Source organism: Chaetodon auriga, chromosome 24 (genome assembly GCF_051107435.1).
Source record: "Chaetodon auriga isolate fChaAug3 chromosome 24, fChaAug3.hap1, whole genome shotgun sequence".
Lineage (NCBI taxonomy): Eukaryota > Metazoa > Chordata > Actinopteri > Chaetodontiformes > Chaetodontidae > Chaetodon > Chaetodon auriga.
Genome location: NC_135097.1, coordinates 10,939,400 through 10,960,370, shown reverse-complemented (window position 1 = coordinate 10,960,370; position 20,971 = coordinate 10,939,400). Strand labels below are relative to the sequence as shown.

Sequence of the window (20,971 nt, the reverse complement as noted above, 5' to 3'; positions counted from 1 at the left end):
GCAGTTTTATTTGAGTCATAAAAACAATGCATGGGTTGTCCAGTAGATGGCAGCAGTGGTGTGCAAGGTGGCAATTGAGAGAAGCAAGTCTGTCCTTCAGACTGACCAGGATGTTAATATCAATATCTATTGTTACAGGCACACACATTTATGGAAATGTATATGCTAATACTCTGTGAACATATTTCTGAGAACACGTAAATGGGAGCTAATTTAGAATAATGAGTGTTTTCTAAATAATAAAGGAGCTTTTTTTGTTCAACTATGCATGACAAGGAAGCTGGATTGATGAGATCATGCAATAATAAATCATCTAGCACATCAAGTTAGCTTAGAGTAGTGCAGTAAAACCCATGACTTGTTTAAAGTCTTCTAAATTTAAGTTTCACAAAAATAGAAATCTCTTCAATATCTCAGAGGGATTAAAGTTGTATTTTCTTACATTCTTTCTTTCTTTCTTTCTGTCTTTTTTCTTTCTTTTTTACAAAATGCCAACTTTATCAAAAGTCATCTTCAAAGTGTCAAAGTCTGCATTCATTAAAAAAAAAAACCCATCAAACTGATTCCCCTCTTAAAAATCCCCATAAAGTCCCTCAATGCAATTAACATTTCTTACATGTACATGCCACGCACACTGACCACCGATATCCAGCCACCAGAGTCTGCAGCGTGCACTCCACAGCTCTAAAAATGAGAGAAATAACTCAAAATGGCTCCCTATCAAAGAGGTGCTGTGTCACAAACAGACATTTGCCAAGCTCAGCCAACAGATGGTGAGCTTGGCATCCTTTTAGATGAAGCATTTGGCGAAGGCAAAGTTCAGCGACAACACAAGGCTCTGTACAGTGTGTTGGCACATTACGCATCCGTTTTAAGGGCACGAAACTAGCCGTCTGGTTTTATGCTCCACTTCGTCTGAACTCCTTTTATGATTTGGTTTTCAACAGTGACACGTTCATTTTTCATTCATTTGTACAGCTGAATCAGTAGACCTGGAAATCTTTCTTTACAATCAAACTAGTAAATTACGCTGCTTAGTGAAGTCTGCAAGTCTATGACACTGAGAATTAATATGTCGTCTTTTGCAAATAGTGCATGAACTAGGACCAGTCACAAGCAATATTCAAATCTTCATCTAGCGTCTGTAAGGGAAAGGCACCTATTAGCATTAGCATTTTTGCAGACAAGTCCCTCACGTTGAGCTACGAGCATTAGCATGTGCGACAAGCATGAACACAAACGCCTCCCACCACACACTGTCACTGCTTTTTGATTGGAAACTTTTTATTACTGGTGACCTCCAGAGGTCCGAGCTTGTTCTACACGTTCTCTTATGGGATTGATTTGATTAAGGCCAGATGTGACGCGACCCGGGATTAACCCGTTCTTCACGAGAATCAAGGTCTTTCACAAAGGGTGCCAAAGAGATTTGCGCCGACTCCAAGGGACACTGAGGCGCACACACAGACGTCCAAATAATTAGTAACATCTGCAGGCAGCCAGGCTTAATCTTGTCAGAAGTAATTATTCTCGAAGACATCTCAATAGAATATTTAATTTAGATCTTAATCCAAGAAAATATCAATAAATTCCTGATGGGTAGAGAATGTTAAAGAAAGTGTGTTTATTGTAAATCCATCTCACATTTTGAAGAGCGGCCTGCCACCAGCAGCCTCTCCCTCTCAATCAGTCCTGCCTAGTCAAAGATGAACCATATCACCTTAAGTGCACTTCATTACGCAAGCCTCCCCGACCCCCCCTCTCCACATCTCCTTGGGCCTTCTGTGTAATCTGCTGAGATTTAAACCTGCTGCTCCTGTTTAATAAATCCACTGCGATTAAAATAGGATTACAGCTCCGCTTTCGCCTTCCTAATGACATCAGAGCATGAAACATTTTTTGACTTTTTTTTCCCCCCCAGTTGTCGGGTTTTTGCCCAAGCTCACTCATCCCTCCCTCCAACTTGTCATAGGCAGACAGGCAGCAATGATTTTCAACACCCCCACCCCCAAACCTCATCCCTGCAGCCCAGCAGGTCAGCCCATCTGTGGGCCTGTTCACATAAGGATTAACCTTATAATGCAGCACACATCCTGTATCAATGCTGTCCCCCGTCACATCAGACTTCTCAATGACAGATAACAACCAAAGAAAATCTGCTCCAGTGTCAGGTTGTTGTTATTTGCTTGAACCTTGAAACCTCCACCTGAAATCGCCTTCACCGACACAGCAATCACTCTCAACTCTTTTGTCCTCTTTGTCCTTACTCAGCAACGGTTTAGCGCTTTAAGGTCACAAAAGGCAGAGATTGATTGGATTTTTACAACAGCTCACCTCAAGACTCCAGCACAGAAATCCATTTAAGATATTGTATTCTGTTTATGTGAAGCACTTGGTGCATTTGATTTATTGTTCCAAAGCACTTTGAGCTGCAATTCTTGAATGAAAGGTTCTGTACAAAGTTTGGTTTTATTATTTTTACTTACAGTCAAATGTAAAATGATGTGGAGTGTTTTATCCTGTGGTTTTTACAGGATCTTGAGTGTGCACAGATGGTTTAGCATCCCGACAAACACTTAGATACTGCATGCTCAACACACGAGTGCAACAGATTGAGGCTGAGTTCACCATGCTCTGTACTACAATTAGCAAATGTTAGCATGCTAACATACTAAACTAAGCTTGCGAATATGGTAAATGTCATAACTACCAGACATCAGCATGTTAGCATGTTGACATTAGCATTTATCTGAAAGCACCACTGTGCCTAAGTACAGCCTCACAGAGTTGCCAGCATGGCTGTAGACTCTCAGTCCTTGTTGTTAGAAAGAAGAGAAGATTTTCCACAGGTCAAGACAAAACAAGAAAGACATAAATGAATAAATACAACAGTTTAACAAATTTTCCCACCAGAATTTATTCCTGATAGACTTGGTGTTGCAAATACATTATTACACTATTCCAGAACAATAAATACAATAATACATTTCACAAAATATAGTGGAACAGTTACATTATTTAAACATGTTAACACATCCAGAGAAAAAATATCCAAAATTCCCTTCAAACTGAGTTTGGAGGGCCTGCTTGGATTTGTTACCTCAGTTCTTTCTAAAGTCGTGTCTGTTTACATGCACCACCCATAAAAGCAGGGTCTCACTTTCACACTGCGTCCTCGTATCTAATCAGCTCCAGCACTTAGTGATCAGACCCTCCTGTGGATTATTAATTTGTTAATCTCTTTAGAGACAACACTGCTAAAATGAATATTCCCACCTACCCCCATTTTTCAGATGAAATGGTCTCTCCCACTTTATCTTTCAACAATCTTGCTTTTGTGTTGTAACTCAGAGGCAGACCATTTGCCTTTTGGAATACATTTACTCAGCTGTTTTAAGAGCCTCATTGATTCATTGTTTACTACCTGGGCATCCCATTGGTGTCTGTGGCCATTTTGTTTTGCTGACCGTGTTTTCCTAAGGGGCAGGTGGTCTGTCCAAGCCTCTTTGTGCCGACTTGTGGTAGTGGTGGTGGTGGTGGTGGTGGTGGGGTGCTAATATGAGGCTTTCAACATCTAATCCGGAGCAAGTCTCTTAGAAAAAGCTGGTCTGGGGACTCTCCAACTTCCCTGCTTTCCTCATCTGCAGGACCAGACAGCTTTTGGCAAGAGTTATTAATAAAAATTACTTGTTCAATAGTGCTAATTCAATACCTTGCTTCAGTCAATTGTCCTTCCCTCTTCACCGGAAAAACTTGCTTGGTTATCATCATCCTATCTACCCCCCACCCCACCCCACCCCTGCCCCATTGCTGACAAATCCATACAACTATGTGGGACACAAAGGCTCGGATTTAGCTGCCGGGCCAAAGCGAGGGTGGGCCGGGTGGGGGGCAGGGCTAGGATGGAAATTTCTGTTGTTTTTGTCACAGCACAGATTTCAGACAAATCAAAACAACTGGCACCATCACCCCTCCAAAACCCCCTTCCTCCCCTCCGTAATCCACATGACCTGTGACCAGTCATCACTTTTATACTGGAAATGCAGCCAGATCAGGAGCGGCCAGTGCGGCGGTGTGGAGGAGCGCTCAGGACCATTGTTGAAAAAGAGCTGACAGCCTGAATGAGATCTCATTTGATAGGCAAAAATATTGACAGATCTAATTTGAGAGCTGGTGTCGGAGGCTGAGAGTGCGTTTTGTGATGATGATGATGTGAACTGATCATGTGCTCATACAGATAAACATATCATTTTATATAAAAACAGATGCAGCCCCGGTGCGCTGTACAATCATTCTTCTAACTAACTTCTAACCTCCCTGAGGCCAGGTGGATGCACAAGGTTAAAGCACCTGAGATGAATCCTAACTTTGACTTCTGCACAGGGACATTTTGAGGGGCTAACCCTAAACTTGCTGCCAGTTTGTTACCCAGCTAGCACTGAAAAACACTCGCTAACTTTTGCAGTTATGGCCAACTCACGTTAGTGCAGCCACAACAGCATTTTTTTTTCTCCAGAGAAGCAGCTCAGCCAAGGAGGGCAAAATGGCTGTTTTTATTCAGGTGACTTTTGCTTTTGCAATTGTTCCTGTTAATCACATGGCTGGCATTTAATCCTGAGTCTTCTTCATCAAAACTTTTCATTGCTTAACCGTAAAATTCAGCAGGGTATAGGAGAGTAGGGCTGCAACTAAAGACTATTTATTACCCACTAATCTGATGATGATTAAAACTGTGAAAAGTACCCAACAAAATATCCTGGAGCCAGGGGTGACGTCACTGAATGTCTTGTTTTGGCCAACAGTCCAAGAACCCTCAAAATATTCAATATATTGTAATATAACATGAAAAAAGCACCATCTTGTCACTTTTGAGGACCCTTAAAAATTAAATGTTTTAGATTTTCTTTGCTTGAAAACAACAATTAATATCAAAATAGTTGCCGATTTATTGTCTTTCAATCCACTTATCAATTAACTGACTGTCTATTGCAGCTCAAGTATAAAGGTCCACTCCAGCAATTCAGTGTTGCACTTCCATAAGACTCACAAGAGACAAATAAAGAAAACAGAATGAACAATATTGAAGCAGCAGGGGCTGAAATATCCTGACTTTTAGTATTTTAGTGGAGGTCAAACCCCAAAAATTCTCAATCCTCCATTTTTGCAACTGAACGTCTTTAATGAAACCCTTCTTGATTTATAAATTCGCTCTTCTTTTTAATCCCACAGCTCTCTGTACAAATTTCAAGTCTCAAGCCTAAGCCGAGATGCTCCTGATGACATCGCAATGGCATCATCAGTGTTTTTTTTTTTTTTTTTTTTTACAAACTTTGGAACGCTCCCTCCAGAGCCACAGAAGATGTTACGCAACTGTTTTCAGAGGGTGAGTAAAACATCTCATGACAAGTAAACTGAACCGAACATGTATAAAATCAATGACGTCGCCTTCCTGTATGTGTTCAATCTGTAATCACCTTGACCGGACAGCCACCAGTTTGCTCTGGTGGAAAAACATGGGAGTTGTTGGCAAGGATACGCTGTGGTGACGGCTACAGATGAAGACTACGGATGAATTCAGGCAATCAAACTCAATCACATCGTAATAACATGAATAGCCTTCTGGGCTTTGGAGTGCTTGCAGGACTCAATAGCACATTTTGATACTGTGAGAGGACATAATGATTGACACACAATTACACAATGGAGGTTAAGTCTTCATGCTTAAAGGCATAGTTGGATCTTTTTTTGGAAATAGCCTTGTTTTGTTTAAAGTTAGATGACAAGATCAATATCCCTGTCATGTCTGGCCGATAAATGGCTAGAGCCAGAAGTTGTTTACCTTGGTTGATTGATGGCAACCTCACAATAACAAGAAGACTTCAGGAAGTCACTGCTGCCGGATGTACATAAACCCTCATAAAACTGCAACTTGCCTTGTCAACACTTCATTTTTTGCACAGATTAAGCCAGCTGTTTCCAATCTTTATGCTAAGCTATGCTAACTGGCTGCAGTCTTGCATTTATTTAACAGATGTGAGGGTGGTATCAAGCTAAGTCAAGACAGCAAAGTAGGTGTATTCTCCAAAAGGCATCTAATTCAAAGATGTACAATTACACATCAGAGGACACTCAGGGGTTTATTTTTATTCTGAGTACTACCAAATCAGCTAATTAAACTAGGAAACTCAATATGAACCACAATGCAGGGCAGTCACGAAACATCTGACTATTGATAATCTGAGGTAAGTTAATGCTGTCGTCCTCTGTGTTTCCTGTTAGGTAACAAGAGGCAGCTACAGTGGGGAGGAGATGAGAGCAGAGGAGAGGGCAATCAATGAGGTCACTGAATCATGATTTATTATACAGCACCGGGCCATTAGTGTCACACATACTTTGTCACACTGTGTAGAGATTGCGTGTGTGCGTCTATCCAACAGGGTCTGGCCTGTCGGCCAATGCTAAGTGGTTGGAGGCTTTATCTGACATGAGGGGGAAACATGGCGACCTGGGGAGCCGTAGGGATGATGATTATGTCAGACGAAGTCTTGGTTTGCATGTTCAAAGTGAAGCAAACAGACATGTAAAGCATGACCTTTAAATGTTTACTCTGCCATTGGGCCTTGGAACCAAAAAAGTTTAAAATGAATGAATGAATGAATAAAAGATCTAAAGGGGTAACTTGACATTTTGAGAAATACACTTACTTGTTTTCCTGCTGACTTAGATGTGAAAGTTGATACCACTCTTTCCATCTGTCTGTTAAAAATAAAGCTGTTAGCTTAGCTTAGCGTAATGAGTGGAAACAGAGACACAGCCAATGTTAACAAAAATCCACCTCCTGCACCTCTGAAGCTTGCTATTTGTGCTACATCTTGTTTGTTTGATGTGTGGCTGTAGCTGTGGTAGACTCCAGGAAGTCACTGAACCCCGCCAAGAAATAGTCCCACACATAACTCCCCTAGACCCACAAAATGTAATTTTTGCACTTCCTTTTTTGTATGATGGAAAAAAACCCAACATATAATTATTAAACTTTAGAAATCCTGGTGGACAGATATTGTCACCTTCAGACAGAACCATTAAAACCCTGGTTTCTATGTCTTATGCTATAAGCTAACCAGCTGCTGGCCACAGCTTTATTTGGAACAAACAGATGTGAGTGGGATCAAACTCTTGGCAAGAAAGCAAACATGCAAATTTCCCAGAAATATTAAAACACATTTTAAAATGAAATATTATACTGGAGTGGAAAGATGCAGCACCTTGGGCTGCACACGCAGTGCTCTCTTTGAGACAGGGACCCTCCGCTTGCATGTCACCTTGAAATGACCTAGGCGTGCACATAATTCAGCAACTGAGCTGAAGCTTATGCACCTGTTCGTCATCATCATAAAAAAAAAAAAATCAGTGGAAACACTGCCTTTGCTGGGTAACCACGGCAACTCCTCCCTCAAAACGCAACATCAACAAAGCCCCCACCGCGTGAACCCAGCAGGAAAGGATACGCTGTCTGCCGCTTACCTGCCTTTATTAATAAACCAACCGGTTCACGTGGTCAGCCCAACCCAGCACAATATTCTGCCTCACTGGCAAGGTATTTTCGACCGGGGGGATTTTTTCCCCCCTCCTCCTCCTCCTCTCATCCGAGACGGGAGGGATGCTGCTGCTGCTGCCGCTGCCGCTGCTGTGAGAGAGAGAGGTGAGCGCAGTTGGAAGAGCATTTCCCCCCCTCCTCTGCCTCCAAAGCTCCTCCTCTGGCGTCGGAGAGCAGAGACCGGTCACATTTTTCGCTCAATGAGAGGAAGAGGGCACCGGAGAGGATTTCCTAATTTCAACCTGCTGCTGTGCCGCGCGGCTGTTTTCTCTCGCCTCTGTCAAAGGTAAGGCATGACACCGTCCGCAGCCCCGCCGCGCGTCATGCGCCTCGCCGGGGGAAACTAATGTTGGGCTGTTTTTGGTCGGGCGATGATGCTTGGCTGTTTTGTTGTGTGATGATACAGCTGGAAAGGGCGAAGGCGTTATTGAAGGACAGACGAGGGGGGGTGAAAGAGTTGACAGTGGTGCTGGCATCTCACACGAGCCGTTCAGCTTAAAGGCTGTGCATCATTGAAAAGTCAAACAGGACAGGATGTGTTTTTAGCTGCTTTTCACCTGAGCAGCAGCGTCAGAGCCGTTTTCACTGACTGCAGTCCAAGTGACCGCCGGCCTTCTCATTTCGTGGCATTTCCCAGGTAAAAACAGCAGGTTTGCGGGGTTTTTTTTGTTTTTTTTTTTACTGCAAGTTGTCACATTAGAAAATTGGGGTTGTTAAACCAGACACGTCATCTAAATGTGTAAGTTTTTTTTTCTGTCTCTTTGCTGCATCCTGTGCGCACAATGGACTGTTTCATTTAAATGCTCAAACTGAAGATGTTATGCATGTGCTTCGTCTTAATTATAGAGATTAATTAGAGAGTACTGCGAGAGAATGGCAACACAGAGACCATGGGATCATTCTGAAACTCACCAACTGCGCTAAATGTGCTTTATTCCGCATGCTTGCTGAACATAATCGGGAATTTCCTCTTTGATTATTAATTTTTACATATCAACATGTAGCTATTTTTGGCCATAATCAAGATTAGTCCTGATTTGTAGACTTTTCCACAGCAACAATGTTGATTGGTTAGTCTAGCCACTGTTTATTACATCTTGTATTTTTAATAAATATAAAAAGGAAAAAAACTAATATTGTCCATCACACATGACTAATTGGTTTGCAATGTTATGTAAAAAGGAATCTGTTTTAATCAGATGGTTTACATGATAGATTTCAATTACCAAAATGGAGAAAGATTAACTTTTGATCATTACGTAATCAATGAATCAACTAATTGTTTAGTTCTTGGTCTCTTGTACATTGTATCATCACTCCACTGCTGAAACTGCCAGAGCAGGATCTTTAAAATAGTCATTGTGATTGCAGTTTCCAAACAGCCTTTAATCATATCTTGTTTGAGTTTTCTTTCCTGCCTCAATAATGATTTTTCCTTCCTTCTCTTGACATTGTCCAGCAGAGGCTAATATGAAGACATCATTTGGCAAACCAGACCCTGGAAAGCACCTACAATCTCTTCAACTCATTTGAACCTGAAGACAACGCCATGCAGTGTCTCCGGTAAAAGCTGCCCCCCTCTCTCCCCTCTTCCTACCTAGCCTTTGAGAGTGAGGACGCCACGAGCTGCACAGACATGGGTTCGCATCAGCCCTGCATGGATTCGCTAGAGCAAAGGCCCATATTGGGTGCTGCCTGTAAGCGGCAGGGCCACCGGTATCTGCGTAAAAAGATGAGGCCCATGCGAATCTTGGGGTTTGTCTTCAGCCTGGTGGCCGTAAGTGCCGTCTCCTTCAGTGCCTTGACCTGGAGCTCTGGGGGGCTCAGTGAGCCAGTGCTCCTCCAGGAGAGTCTCCACCAGCCGGCGCCCCACAGGACTCTCCTTTTCACTCCACCAGAGAGGGACCCCAATGTGTCAGCCGACATGCCAATAGCCATGAGATCTACAGCAGATAGCAATGAGAGCCAGGGGGAGTACCCGCCAGACATTTTCACCCTCGAGGAGAGGCGCCAAGGTGCGGTGGTCCTCCACATGTTTGGCATGATCTACATGTTCATAGCCTTAGCCATAGTGTGTGACGAGTTCTTCGTCCCAGCACTGACAGTCATCACGGAGAAGCTGACCATCTCGGACGATGTTGCGGGTGCCACCTTCATGGCGGCAGGCGGCTCAGCCCCGGAGCTCTTCACTTCAATCATCGGCGTCTTCATTTCACACAGCAACGTGGGCATCGGGACCATCGTGGGCTCGGCCGTCTTCAACATCCTCTTTGTGATTGGGATGTGCGCCATCTTCTCCAAGGAGATCCTCAACCTGACGTGGTGGCCGCTCTTCCGCGACGTCTCCTTCTACATCCTGGGTCTGATCCTGCTCATCATCTTCTTCCTGGATAACATCATCTCCGTGTGGGAAAGTGTAACGCTGCTCTCAGGCTACGCCGCCTACGTGATCTTCATGAAGTTCAATAGCAAAGTTGAGGGCTTCGTCAAAGATTGCATGAACAAGAACCAAGTGGTAGAAGTAGAAGTGCAGCCCAAGGTGAGTTGGTTTCTCGACCCGTATTATTTTTCTCCCACTTCCCTTCACCTCCATCTCCTCTGAAAATGCAATTTCGTAGGAAATTTCAGACCATTAGGAAGTCGCAGCAGCTGTGTAGTGATAAGTTTTAGCATTTTGGCTAATAGAAATGACCTTCAGTGTCTCCTCTGGCATGGGAACACACACACACACTCATCCTTTTACACATATCATGCAGCTGATTTTAATGAAGTCAGGCTTACTTTGATTATTGTTTCAGATGAGCCAAAAAAAAAAAAAGGAAAAAAGCAGTCTGTTGGTGGAAATGTGCTTTTTAATTCCATGCATCTATTCTTTGTTCTCATCATCCTAATGACCATTTTCAAATTAAGAGCAGTGTCTGACTCTTAGATCATCCAATATACAGCAGCCAATGCCAAACATATGTTTTAAGAGACTGGCTTGAGATGCATATTCATGAAACTAGAATAGGAGAAATAATTGAAACTCAGTGGGTGTTAAGTTTGGAGTATTTACAACAACTAAACTGACCATTGTGCTTTAATGCGGTTCAAGCGATGCTGCACAGGGCTGGCTTACAGTATTCCACTGTGGGATTAATAAAACAGAGTCAAATGTGTAATTCTGGGTTAAGCTCTACAAATTGTGTCCCGGTCTGACAAACAAATCCCTTCGAAAATCTCAGGAGCTATTTTGTTTTTTCCCCCAGTTAAAGATTTCCATCATAAATATTGTGTTTAAACTGTTGCGTAAACACGTGAAACACATGAAACATGATGAGGTAAATGCCTCCAGGGTGGCTGTGCTAGTCTTGGTTGTTCCTCCATGTTGGTTCTCAGGGGAGGTTCTTCACGCGCAGTCGCTCAGTGCAGCATTTTACTTTTCGCTCAATCGCATAAACAGTGAGTGCTCCATGGACAAAAAACAGCAGAATTCTTTGTGCTGCTTCAAAAAACATTCGCTACCTCAATGACACTTGAGGGCAAAAGACACTGCAGTGCAATTTGATGCTGGTGTAGAGATTATCCGGACGGATTTAGATTTCTTTTGTTACATGAAATGGAAATGAAATTTTGAGAAAGTTGTATTATGAAGCTTTAATTAAATCTGGATTTATTCTAAGTACATAAAGGATATTTAAACTGCAGGTTACACAATGAATGGGGGAGCGGGGAGGGGGGGCTCTCAAGGAAGCCAACGTTGCTGCAATTGCAGTGTGTAAACCGCAATGTTAAAATTAAAGCCTCTCTTCATTTAAACAGCAGGCATGAAAGTAGTTGCTCTCTGTAGGTCCTGTTTCTGCCATACTAATTTCATTTAGGGCTTACGTGCAAGAAAAGAGTGAGAACTGAGGTGTACAGGCTGAGTGCCAAGAGAAGACTCAGGTGACCTTGAGCTGCAATGGATTCTGGGTACCTTGGCCAACAGAACAGTGTGTGTGTGTTGAAAGACAAGTTTTGGGTTTGGGAGGGTAGTGCGAGACAGATGAGTCGATCAAACCCCGCCATCACGTCTCATCTCCTGTGACACTCACAGCAGATTTAGCTTCTCCTCTCTCGCACTTCTCAGCACCGAAAACATCAAAAACGCTAAATGAATGAGTTGAAGGTGTCCAAAAAGTGTTAAGGTGTTATTTTAGCAGATATGGGTTATGAGTTAACCCCTTTTAATGTGTGGTCTGGGTTAGTGGAACGAGAAAGGCACAAATATTATTAGAATATAATCGTCTAAACACCCTTCCTAATCAAGCTTTGACACTTTGGGGACGTGTATTTCGAGACACAAGCGTTATTTTCGGATTTAATTGGCAATTTAGCAAGCGTGTGTGTGCGTGCGTGTGTAAATTCATACATGAATAACACAGAGTAAAATGGCCAGACGAGGACAAGGACAAGCGAGTTACCTCATAAGAGTCCCGCAAAATAATCCAGTGTCTGATTTTGTGCTTATTGTTTTTTCTCTTTGTATTTGTAAGTGACATTTGCCACCGTGAACCCAGAGCATTTGTGTTTTTTTAATCATGTCCCACGTCACGACTGAGCTCCAAGGTGTCCTTAATCCTCCATACATTACCGCTCAGGTGTGAAGTATCGCACTGTAAGGACAATAGGATGTCATTTGACGCCATGCCCTTGAACTAAACGCTTGATTAAAATGGGCTTCCCTGAGATTATTTCACGCATTATGATATTGGGATGTCCCAGGTACGTGTTACACTGCTGCCATAGACAGAAACACAGGACAGTCAGCTGCCAAAGAGAAGGGGCGTCACCCTAAACATGGAAGCGTGGAGGTCGCTTCGTTGCTATTACAATTTCTGCAGTAGATACCATGTGAAGTGCGGCTCTGGGAGTAAGATGGACAGCAGTGTGATGTTCTGCATTTAGAAGTCATCAGTCAATTTTGGAGCGTCTGTGACCGCTGCCTCTCATCTCATTACATAACTGCTTGTACTGCAATCTCTTTTTTTTTCCCTATTTTTTTATTTGACATGAAAAGTTTCTTTGTGTAACTTGTTTATTCTGCTCCCGGTAACACAAAAATAGATGGCTTTGCTCCTCTTATTTTCTCCAAAGTAATGCCTCAGCTCCCAGGCAGAGCGTTAAATGTTGAGTGCAGGCCTTGCTTTTCCATCATTTGACAAATTGTGTCTTTTTTTTCCCCCTTCCGTCCAGGGATGAGGTGTAACATTATCAATACCACACAAACACAACTGTCAGATCCCTGCGTGGATGCTAGGTCTACTTAAAGCCATTGTTTTATAGCAGTTGAGCCTCATCAAATGTAATCTGCAATAATCTCCCAATCCAGTTAACACAACCATGAATGCTCCATCATGCCATGCACTTAGACAACTTGGAATTACAGCAAAATAGGATACCAAAGGCCTTTTCTTTCAGCATGTAAAGTTATAGACAGATGGGAGTGCGTTCAAGACCTCACATGGTTTGGGGACTGACTTCATGTGGATTGTTTGACGCTTTTTCCCAAAATCTTGGTGGTTTGACGCTTTTTTCCCAAAATCTTGGTTGTGCAAATGCTCGCGCAGTTTTCAAATCCTCATGAAAGCCATTATTACTGACAGACACAAAACAGCATTAGCATTCATTTGGCGTTATCACACAATTGTCAGCTCTTTAGCTGCTAAATGCTCCACTATGTTCACCAGCTGGTCGCTGACTTTGCTGCCTGACATTTGGTGTCAGCGTCCAGTTGTTTTTTTTTAGAGCTTTTTGTAAAGAGCTGAGAGCGAAGCAGACAGTGAAGTCGTGGACCATGAAACCAAAACAATGGGCTGAAAGACAGCGAAGTCAGGGTCGCAACTGCCTGCTGATTCGGCACTATGACCCCTTTCATATCATTTGAAGCAGCTCAAAATTAGTAGACATCATGGAGCAGTTTTAATAAACTCATGCGATCCTGCTTCAGAGTTGTCAGTTCACTTGATTCCAGTGCATGATATGTGATTTCATTTGTTCTTCTTTGACCCAAACAGATGTTGTAAGGATGTATTTACCTATTAGCTCTGGCCCGAATGGTGCCTAATACCTTTGTTTACTTAATGAGTGCTTAGCTGCTGGTTAATCTCACAACAAGGGCAGTCTGCCTTAGCCCAGCGAGTTAGATTTCCACCTCTGCAATTCTATCTCCTATGAGACACGACCCTGCAGACTGGCTGTATTTTACCTGCTGTCGTCCACAGTTGATGTTATTGTAATTAGAATTTCCCTCATTGAGTTAAATCCACTCAGAAGCAAAGATGACACAGATAAACACTAGTTTAGAGGAATTCTCATTATTTAAAAGCACTGATTTTATACTGAGGATAAGGCCACACAAGACTACCAGCGGCCTGCATCGAAAAACACTGCAGTGTAATACAATCCAATGCAATATCCCTGCAACAAATACTACCTTTGTGAAGCTTAAAATAGTGGCTTTCTTTGAGGGTTTTTGAGGCTATAGTTGTCTGTTTGTGTTGTGTTTGCGGTATATTTAGTCTGCTGCTGTTATCCTGTCACATCTGTCAGTCCCCCTCTGCATTAGCGCCAAAGGCTGACTGCAGTGTCACACATCTTGGCCCTGTGAGCTACAAGAGTTCACAGGTCAAAGATGGCGTCATTTTACTGCATCGCTGCCCTTAGATGTTGCACATTCTCTCAGACCTAAGCTTCTTAGTCTTGCGGTGCGGTTGCGACTTAACGGGATGATGCACAAGGGTCTGATTGCTGAACCCTAGGTCACAGAGTGGCCGAAGGAGGTCACCAATGCTTGAGGGCTTTTCTGCGCCATCTGAATGCATCTCACGCCCACGCACTCAGTAAATTCTTATTGCAGACTGTGGGGGCACAGTTCAAGGTCACAACAGCGCTAGAGGCTCCTATGTTTGCCTCACAAGCTTGAAAGATCATGGCAGGGCAAGATGGAGGAGTATAAATATCACCAGCTCAAGATTTTCTCTGCTTCATCCATTTTTCACTGGAGAGACAACAGATGTGTGTGTATTACACTTTGGCTTTGCATGCTGATGGTGTCTCACTGAAGCAATCATTTGTCCAACCCCTTGTCGAACCAGTAAGCCAAGCCAATCAATGCTGGCATCTTAACCACGCTTCACAATGAAGAGTAGCTTTTTCTTTCCATTCCAATCAGTAATATTGTCTGTTTATAGCCATTGTGAGTGATGTTACCCGTTCAAAAACCTCTTTTAAAGAGGTCAGTTCAGGTCTGACAAGGCACAAAGTCACATTTATAAGGAACATCAGTGAAGGCTTGCTCTGTCCATGCATGGCCCCCTCCTCAGGACCACCTCACCAGGCCAGGCCAGGCTTACACTGTTATCTTGTGGCCTCTCTCATTGTTTGGCCGATGGACTGACTGGCTGCTTTTGAAAATAGCGGCTCGGATCAGATTAGCCTGCACTTTGCGCACTGTGGTTTTAGGAAAGACAGGAGAGTGACGAGCTCCCAACTACTTGTTATGATCATGGTGACACACAAGAAGTCAGAGTTTGTCAGTAATGATAATGAAGTCAAAGTCTCTCTGTCATTTTAAAGGGAGAGCGCGACCACCTGACAGCACATCACAAGCAACGAGCAGTTGAATATCATATTACAATGTGGAATCAGACTAAATTTGATTATGCTAGTTCATTACATTAAATCCATGTGAGCATGATGTCAGCATTAGAATGAGCAAATTCAAGGACTGATAAGTCACAGTAAGACTTTTGAATCAAGCAAAAGCAAAACATCTCACATACTTGTTGAAATGAACAGAGTTTGCAGATTGGAGTGTGGGTTAGAGTCTGCGTCCAACCACGGACTAGATGGCTGCTATCGTCAACGCCGGATAAGCCAGCGTGTATCGAGGCAGATGTTGGTTCTGCTGAGATGGAAGGTGCGACCTCTGATGTATTACCAAGCTATAAATAGCGTCACGGAGGCGAGATCTTCCATCAGGATGCGCTTCAAAGATCAGTTACGAGGCGGCTTCTGTGCAGGGAGCAGACTGCGTTTCCTCCCTGTGTGTCTGCACGATCGGGCACCGGTGCTGATGCCGTGCACCTTCTGTATATTCACACATGCAGCTCGTTTTTTATTTTTACAGTCCAATCCCAGTGATCCCCCACGTCATGCTCTATAATACCAGGCTGCCTTGCATGAACTTTGTCCCTAGCTGTGTGTTTCAGTCGTGTGATGTGTTCATGGGATTATCTCCCATTATGACGGATGTCAACCTAATTTTCAGCCAAATCCAGATGTGCACCGCTGAACTCCTACCAAATTATAAACTACATCTGCTTCAGATTGCTTGTTGTGGGCTGGATTTTGCTGCAATAAAAGCAGTTGTCAAGCTAATTTCTACGAAATCCTGTCGAAATTTAATTCCAGTAAAAGTATTGTTTGCACAATACCCAGAAACATTTCCCTTGCAGGTTACAACGTACAGGTTGTGTGCTACTATGATGGAAAATTCTTCTCACGATATGCTTTGTACAGTGTGTGCCCTTATCCTTGATTTGTCCTGTGTATTATATGAAAGCGAGTGAGTAGTTGCATTTGTATCCTTTAAAAGGGCAGTTGTAGAAGTGACCTTGGTTTAATCTGAAAGAAAAATAAGTATAAGTCAGTCATGCTCGTGTGTGTTCCATGCAGGCCCAAGGTTACTGAGGGAAGAAACAGCAAAACAGAAGCTCTCAACAGCAAGTACAGAAGCGTGGTTTCACTTCACAAAGTAGAGGAAAATTAGTCGTACTGTTGGCTTGATGTCTAAATTTTCAAGCAAAGTTTAAGTGGAAACAAGCTAAACTGAGCCCCTCTTTTAAGGTCATGCATCTGCACATGCATCTACACATAACTCTGCAAACACGTACAGTATATATATGCAGTCACAGAGAGAATTGTTTTTCCGCTTGAGCTCAGCCAGCGACAACGGAGCCAGAGTTCAATCATTTAAAAATAGAAAGCCTGCGACTTTGATCTCACCATGACGATGAGGAGTCCAAGTTTTATCATCTGTTCCAGCTGTGGCTCCTTGTCTGAGGAGGAGGGGCGCGACTGTCGAGCCAGTAATTAGAATTTGGAGGTTCTACCTTGTGTTTGAGCTGTTAGTCAATAGAGATAAAGGCATCGGTCAGAACACAGGAACAGGCCAATCAAAAACACAGGTTTTCGGACACTAGTGTGGAGGGCTATTTAGTTGCTTCTTTCGCCGTCTGTCTTCTGTTGTCTGCAATTACTCGAGCTCTCTCGGCAGCGTCATTGCTCTTCAACAGCGCCTTGCTTTTGTCCAAATCCAATTTAATTGCATTTACGAGTAATAATTGTACATGCAAAGTTCTCATTTGCATCAAAGGTGCTGATGTCTACTTTTTATGTTGTTCTAGATTGGTTATTGTGCTATTTGGCTTCCCCCCTCTATTCTTATCAGAGCGGACAGTGGCTCTCCACCGCCTCCTCAGTGCCATTAATGGTTTGAAGGTCACCCTGTCACTTGTTGCAGTGCCTGTGTAATTATCAAAAGCACAATGCAGTCTGCTTTAAAAATAAGTAAAACATTGAAGCTTATTGTTTTTGCCATAGAAAGATCATTATACATGTAAATTAGAGCCACTGTGACTTGATCCACTTCAGAGAGAGGCAAAAGGAAATGTGGGCTTCAAGTTAACATCTGTGAAAAAAAGTTTCCTTCATTTCTTTGTCTTATCATATACACCAATCCCGCTCTCACTTCACACACTCAGTGAGACCACATATGGAATCGAGCTGCAGTTTTCAGATCTGCCTGTACCACAGCGCTTTGATTCTAGACATTCTGAGGTCAGAGCTGAAACACTGTTCTGATGATCGAGCTAATTCATTCAGTTATAAACTTTCTTTAAATCTCGAACAACCAGGGCATGCCCTGATTTCCAATGATGTTGAGACCGCAGTTAAACATTATAAATACACACTAAAATAACTCTCTGGTTGCAACTTGAATGTGTTTTTATATCTATGATAGCAAACTATCTTTACGTTTTGATTGGTATTTTTCACTTTCTTGGGGGATATTTTATGACCAAATGTAGAGATAAACAAGAAAAATACTTTGCAGATTCATTGATAATGAAACTAATAGCTAGTAGCAACCCTCCCCGAGCCTTTAATGTACATAAACTGTTTAAAATACATCATGAAGCTGACACTGACACTGTCTCCTTCTTGTTTGTATCAGTTGGCAAAAGTCTATAAAGGAATTTATATGGGGCTGAGAGTGATGCAAAGAAACAATTTAGCCTTGTTTGTTTTAAAAAGCTGCAGCTTATTTTCTCTTCACATCCAGTCCCGCTGAACCCGGTCTTGGCCCTCGGTGCAGTACCATGGACAGCACTGTCTCTAGCTCACTGGTCTTCAGCACTGATAAGCAGTTGTGGCATCAGTGCTGCATTTCATGTTTTTTTCACTCAACCTCGCCTTCAATCCTTCTTCTCAAGCATTTATCTGAAGTGCAGTGGTGTCAACTTTCACCATCACTCTTGGCATCAGGGGCTACCCCATAATACCTTGTGAATAGCTCAAGAAATTTGTGTGTTTTTTTTTTTTTCTTTTTTAGTGACATGGATGAGTCAAGCCACTACGTAGTTGAGGGATGCAGCTGCTCCCCATAGCGCTCCATTTAAGGCAACAAGGGAACAAGGGAAATGGTTAAAGGGAACACTTGAGATAAAACTCATCTTGCAAGTATAGGTTGCTTTCCTGAACTAGTTAATGTGGACAGTTGTTCAAAGACCCTTAATGTCACACGGGGGAACCGCCATATCCACCACATTTTATGGCTCATTCAGAGGATCTCAGCAGGCCTGGATTGTGAAGCTGTTAGTCTGTAATGTTTAATGAGTGTATATTTTGATATAACCCAGACTTCCTGAAGAGCTCTGGCTCCAGCTTTAACCGCCGTCTTCATTGGAGGCCATTTCTATTTGATTTATCCATTGTTTGATCCTTGGGTAATTTTACCTCCTGAGGCTAGCAGGTGTTCAGATAATTAGATGTGATATGAGCTGATGTAGTTCTAGAGTCCCAGCCATACATTTTATTTTGTTCTAATCATTTGGAATGGATGACATGTGATTGGTCATGTGACCTTTGTCTGTTTAACTCAGTAGCTCAAGGCCATGAAGATCAGGGCATACGTGCGTCCAGATTTAGTAATGGCCCTATTGCAAAGAAATTCTGGAAAACTTGAAATGAGAGATTGCTGGGTTTTCTTTTTTCCTTTTTTTCAAAGGGGGAGCCTGAAGGTGAAACGTTGAGGCTTGCAAGAAACTGAAAGCCTTATCGATCAAAGGCTATTTTTGAAAGCGGGGTCGAATTAGCTAATGTAACTGCACTGTAAAAGCATCATGTGAAGGGCACCGAGATCCCTATCTCGTGGGCGTATGAAATGACACACAGGACCACAGTGAGACGGAAACAGTGCATATGGTTGGAGGTGGCCGAGGACCAGCGGGCCTTACATGCTTAACTCCTTCCTTGGGGGGATTTTTGACCCTCAACATCAGCCTGGCTAAGCTGCAGCAGCTGAACATTACATCAGCTCTGAGAGTTGTGCTTCATGTAATACCCGTAATTTGTGAAATCCAGGGTGGTGATGTCTGCGCCACGCAAAGTGCTGCTGTATAGATCTCACAGCTGCAGACAGACCTGACACCGCGCAGATAACCACAGAGAATTTTAAACCAAATTTAAGAGAGTAAACTCTTAAAATGGAAGTGATTGCAATCAGACAGTCTCTAATGAGCTAATTAGAAAACGCTCTGGGCCTCAGTGAATCCGCTGAAAGCCTCTCCTCCTCTGTTCTCATCTAAGAGGGTTACCACTTATGTCCATCACTGATGGGCGAGTGATGCATATGAGGCTGCCCCTCACCCTCGTCCCCACTCAAAGCCAACCAAGGTGACCTGAAAGGGCTCTATCAGCATATTACCCCGTCTGCGCGAAATGTAACTGGACAACCTGACTGGCTAGCAGGAGGCTTCCTCCACATACTTCCAGCTCCACTTCTTCTGTAAGATAAGGGTCTAGATTAGGTGAATGAGGTATCATAACATAATAACTTCAGTAGAATTTAATTGCAAAACTAAATTGAAGCTGAGCTAAAGTCTGGTGATACACCAAATGTGTATTAATCCGCAGCTGAAAATATTTCTCAACAAATGCAAAAAACAACACCAGCACTCTTTTATGAGTGTCATTTGCTTAAAACCACAGCTCGCAGCTGTTTCAGGAAATGACTGAGCCTCTCTAAAAAGTTTGTGAGCCATGTTTAATGATTTACGTCTTGGGGGATGAATTGGATGAGAGTGATGAACTAATATATTGTTGTTTGTGATACTGGTATCTGGAATTTGTTGACCAGCCTTATCCATTAAAGTAAAACCAATTAGCTGGATCGTTGGACTTGAAATAATAATGAAAACGATAGATAGATTGTTGTTCTGACATTTCTAATGGCACTACAAATAAATTAGCCAAGGAAGCAGGTCTGCTGGTTGGACAACATGCACTTCGCTATATATTTTGGACATCAACTCCGTGCTCTTGGCCCATTCAGTCCATTAAAAGTATAAGCTTCCCGGTTCCATTTGTATTGACAGAGAAATCAGCTGTTTGGGCATCCTGTCCCTCAGGTCTACAGTAAGCATATCAGGATGCATTGCATATTAGGTTTAAGAACAGTGTAAACTAGCCCAGGCTGGAGAACAAGCATGTTTACTTAGCCATTACCTCGAACCTCTTATCATGCTACGGGTGAGTTCATGTTCACTGATGATATCGACGACGGCCTCGGTATCCAGGTGAACTTAATACAGCATAGTAGGGTATCTTGGTTTCAGTTTACATTGGTGGGCAAATGGAGCACAAACACTGCTGGATGCCACGACCTTTCAGCATCTGTTGGCTCCGGTTTTGTTGTCCCATCCAGGTGCTGCCGCTATCATCCCTGACTTTGTGTGTGTGTGTGTATATATATATAGCAGGATTTTCACAACTTGTTATAAAATGTGAAGTGGTCCATAATATCATCTGTGCATAATGCTACATACTGGGAATGTACGCTTACTAGGGTAACACTAAGAGACTTAGCGTTACCTATTAATACATCATCATTAGGATAAACAAGAATGCTACAGCAATACTGAGAAAACTGGAAAGTACTGTGGATGCTACCCTGCAGATATGTTATTCCTATGACCAATACATGGAAAAAACCACTGCCCAGTTGCCTCAGGGCAACTACACTTGGACCACTGTCAGCAATTGAGTTTGTTCTGGTTGCCTCTGTTGGGAACC

The 20,971-nt window shown here is 42.8% G+C and overlaps 1 protein-coding gene across 17 annotated transcripts in view; it reads left to right on the top strand.

Moving 5' to 3' along the window:
- The first annotated feature begins 7,452 nt into the window (after positions 1-7,452).
- LOC143317349 (solute carrier family 24 member 2) overlaps positions 7,453-20,971 on the top strand; it is a 40,378-nt gene continuing 26,859 nt past the window's right edge. For 6 of the 17 annotated variants that reach the window (XM_076725480.1, XM_076725476.1, XM_076725471.1 and 3 more), the window contains exons 1-2: positions 7,453-7,880; positions 9,054-10,133. In XM_076725480.1, the coding sequence (XP_076581595.1) occupies positions 9,231-10,133 (903 nt within the window). In that variant the 5' untranslated portion in view covers positions 7,453-7,880; positions 9,054-9,230. Of the gene's footprint in view, positions 8,232-9,053; positions 10,135-20,971 lie in introns of all 17 variants that reach the window. The other 11 variants (XM_076725478.1, XM_076725475.1, XM_076725464.1 and 8 more) reach the window with 7 other exon arrangements.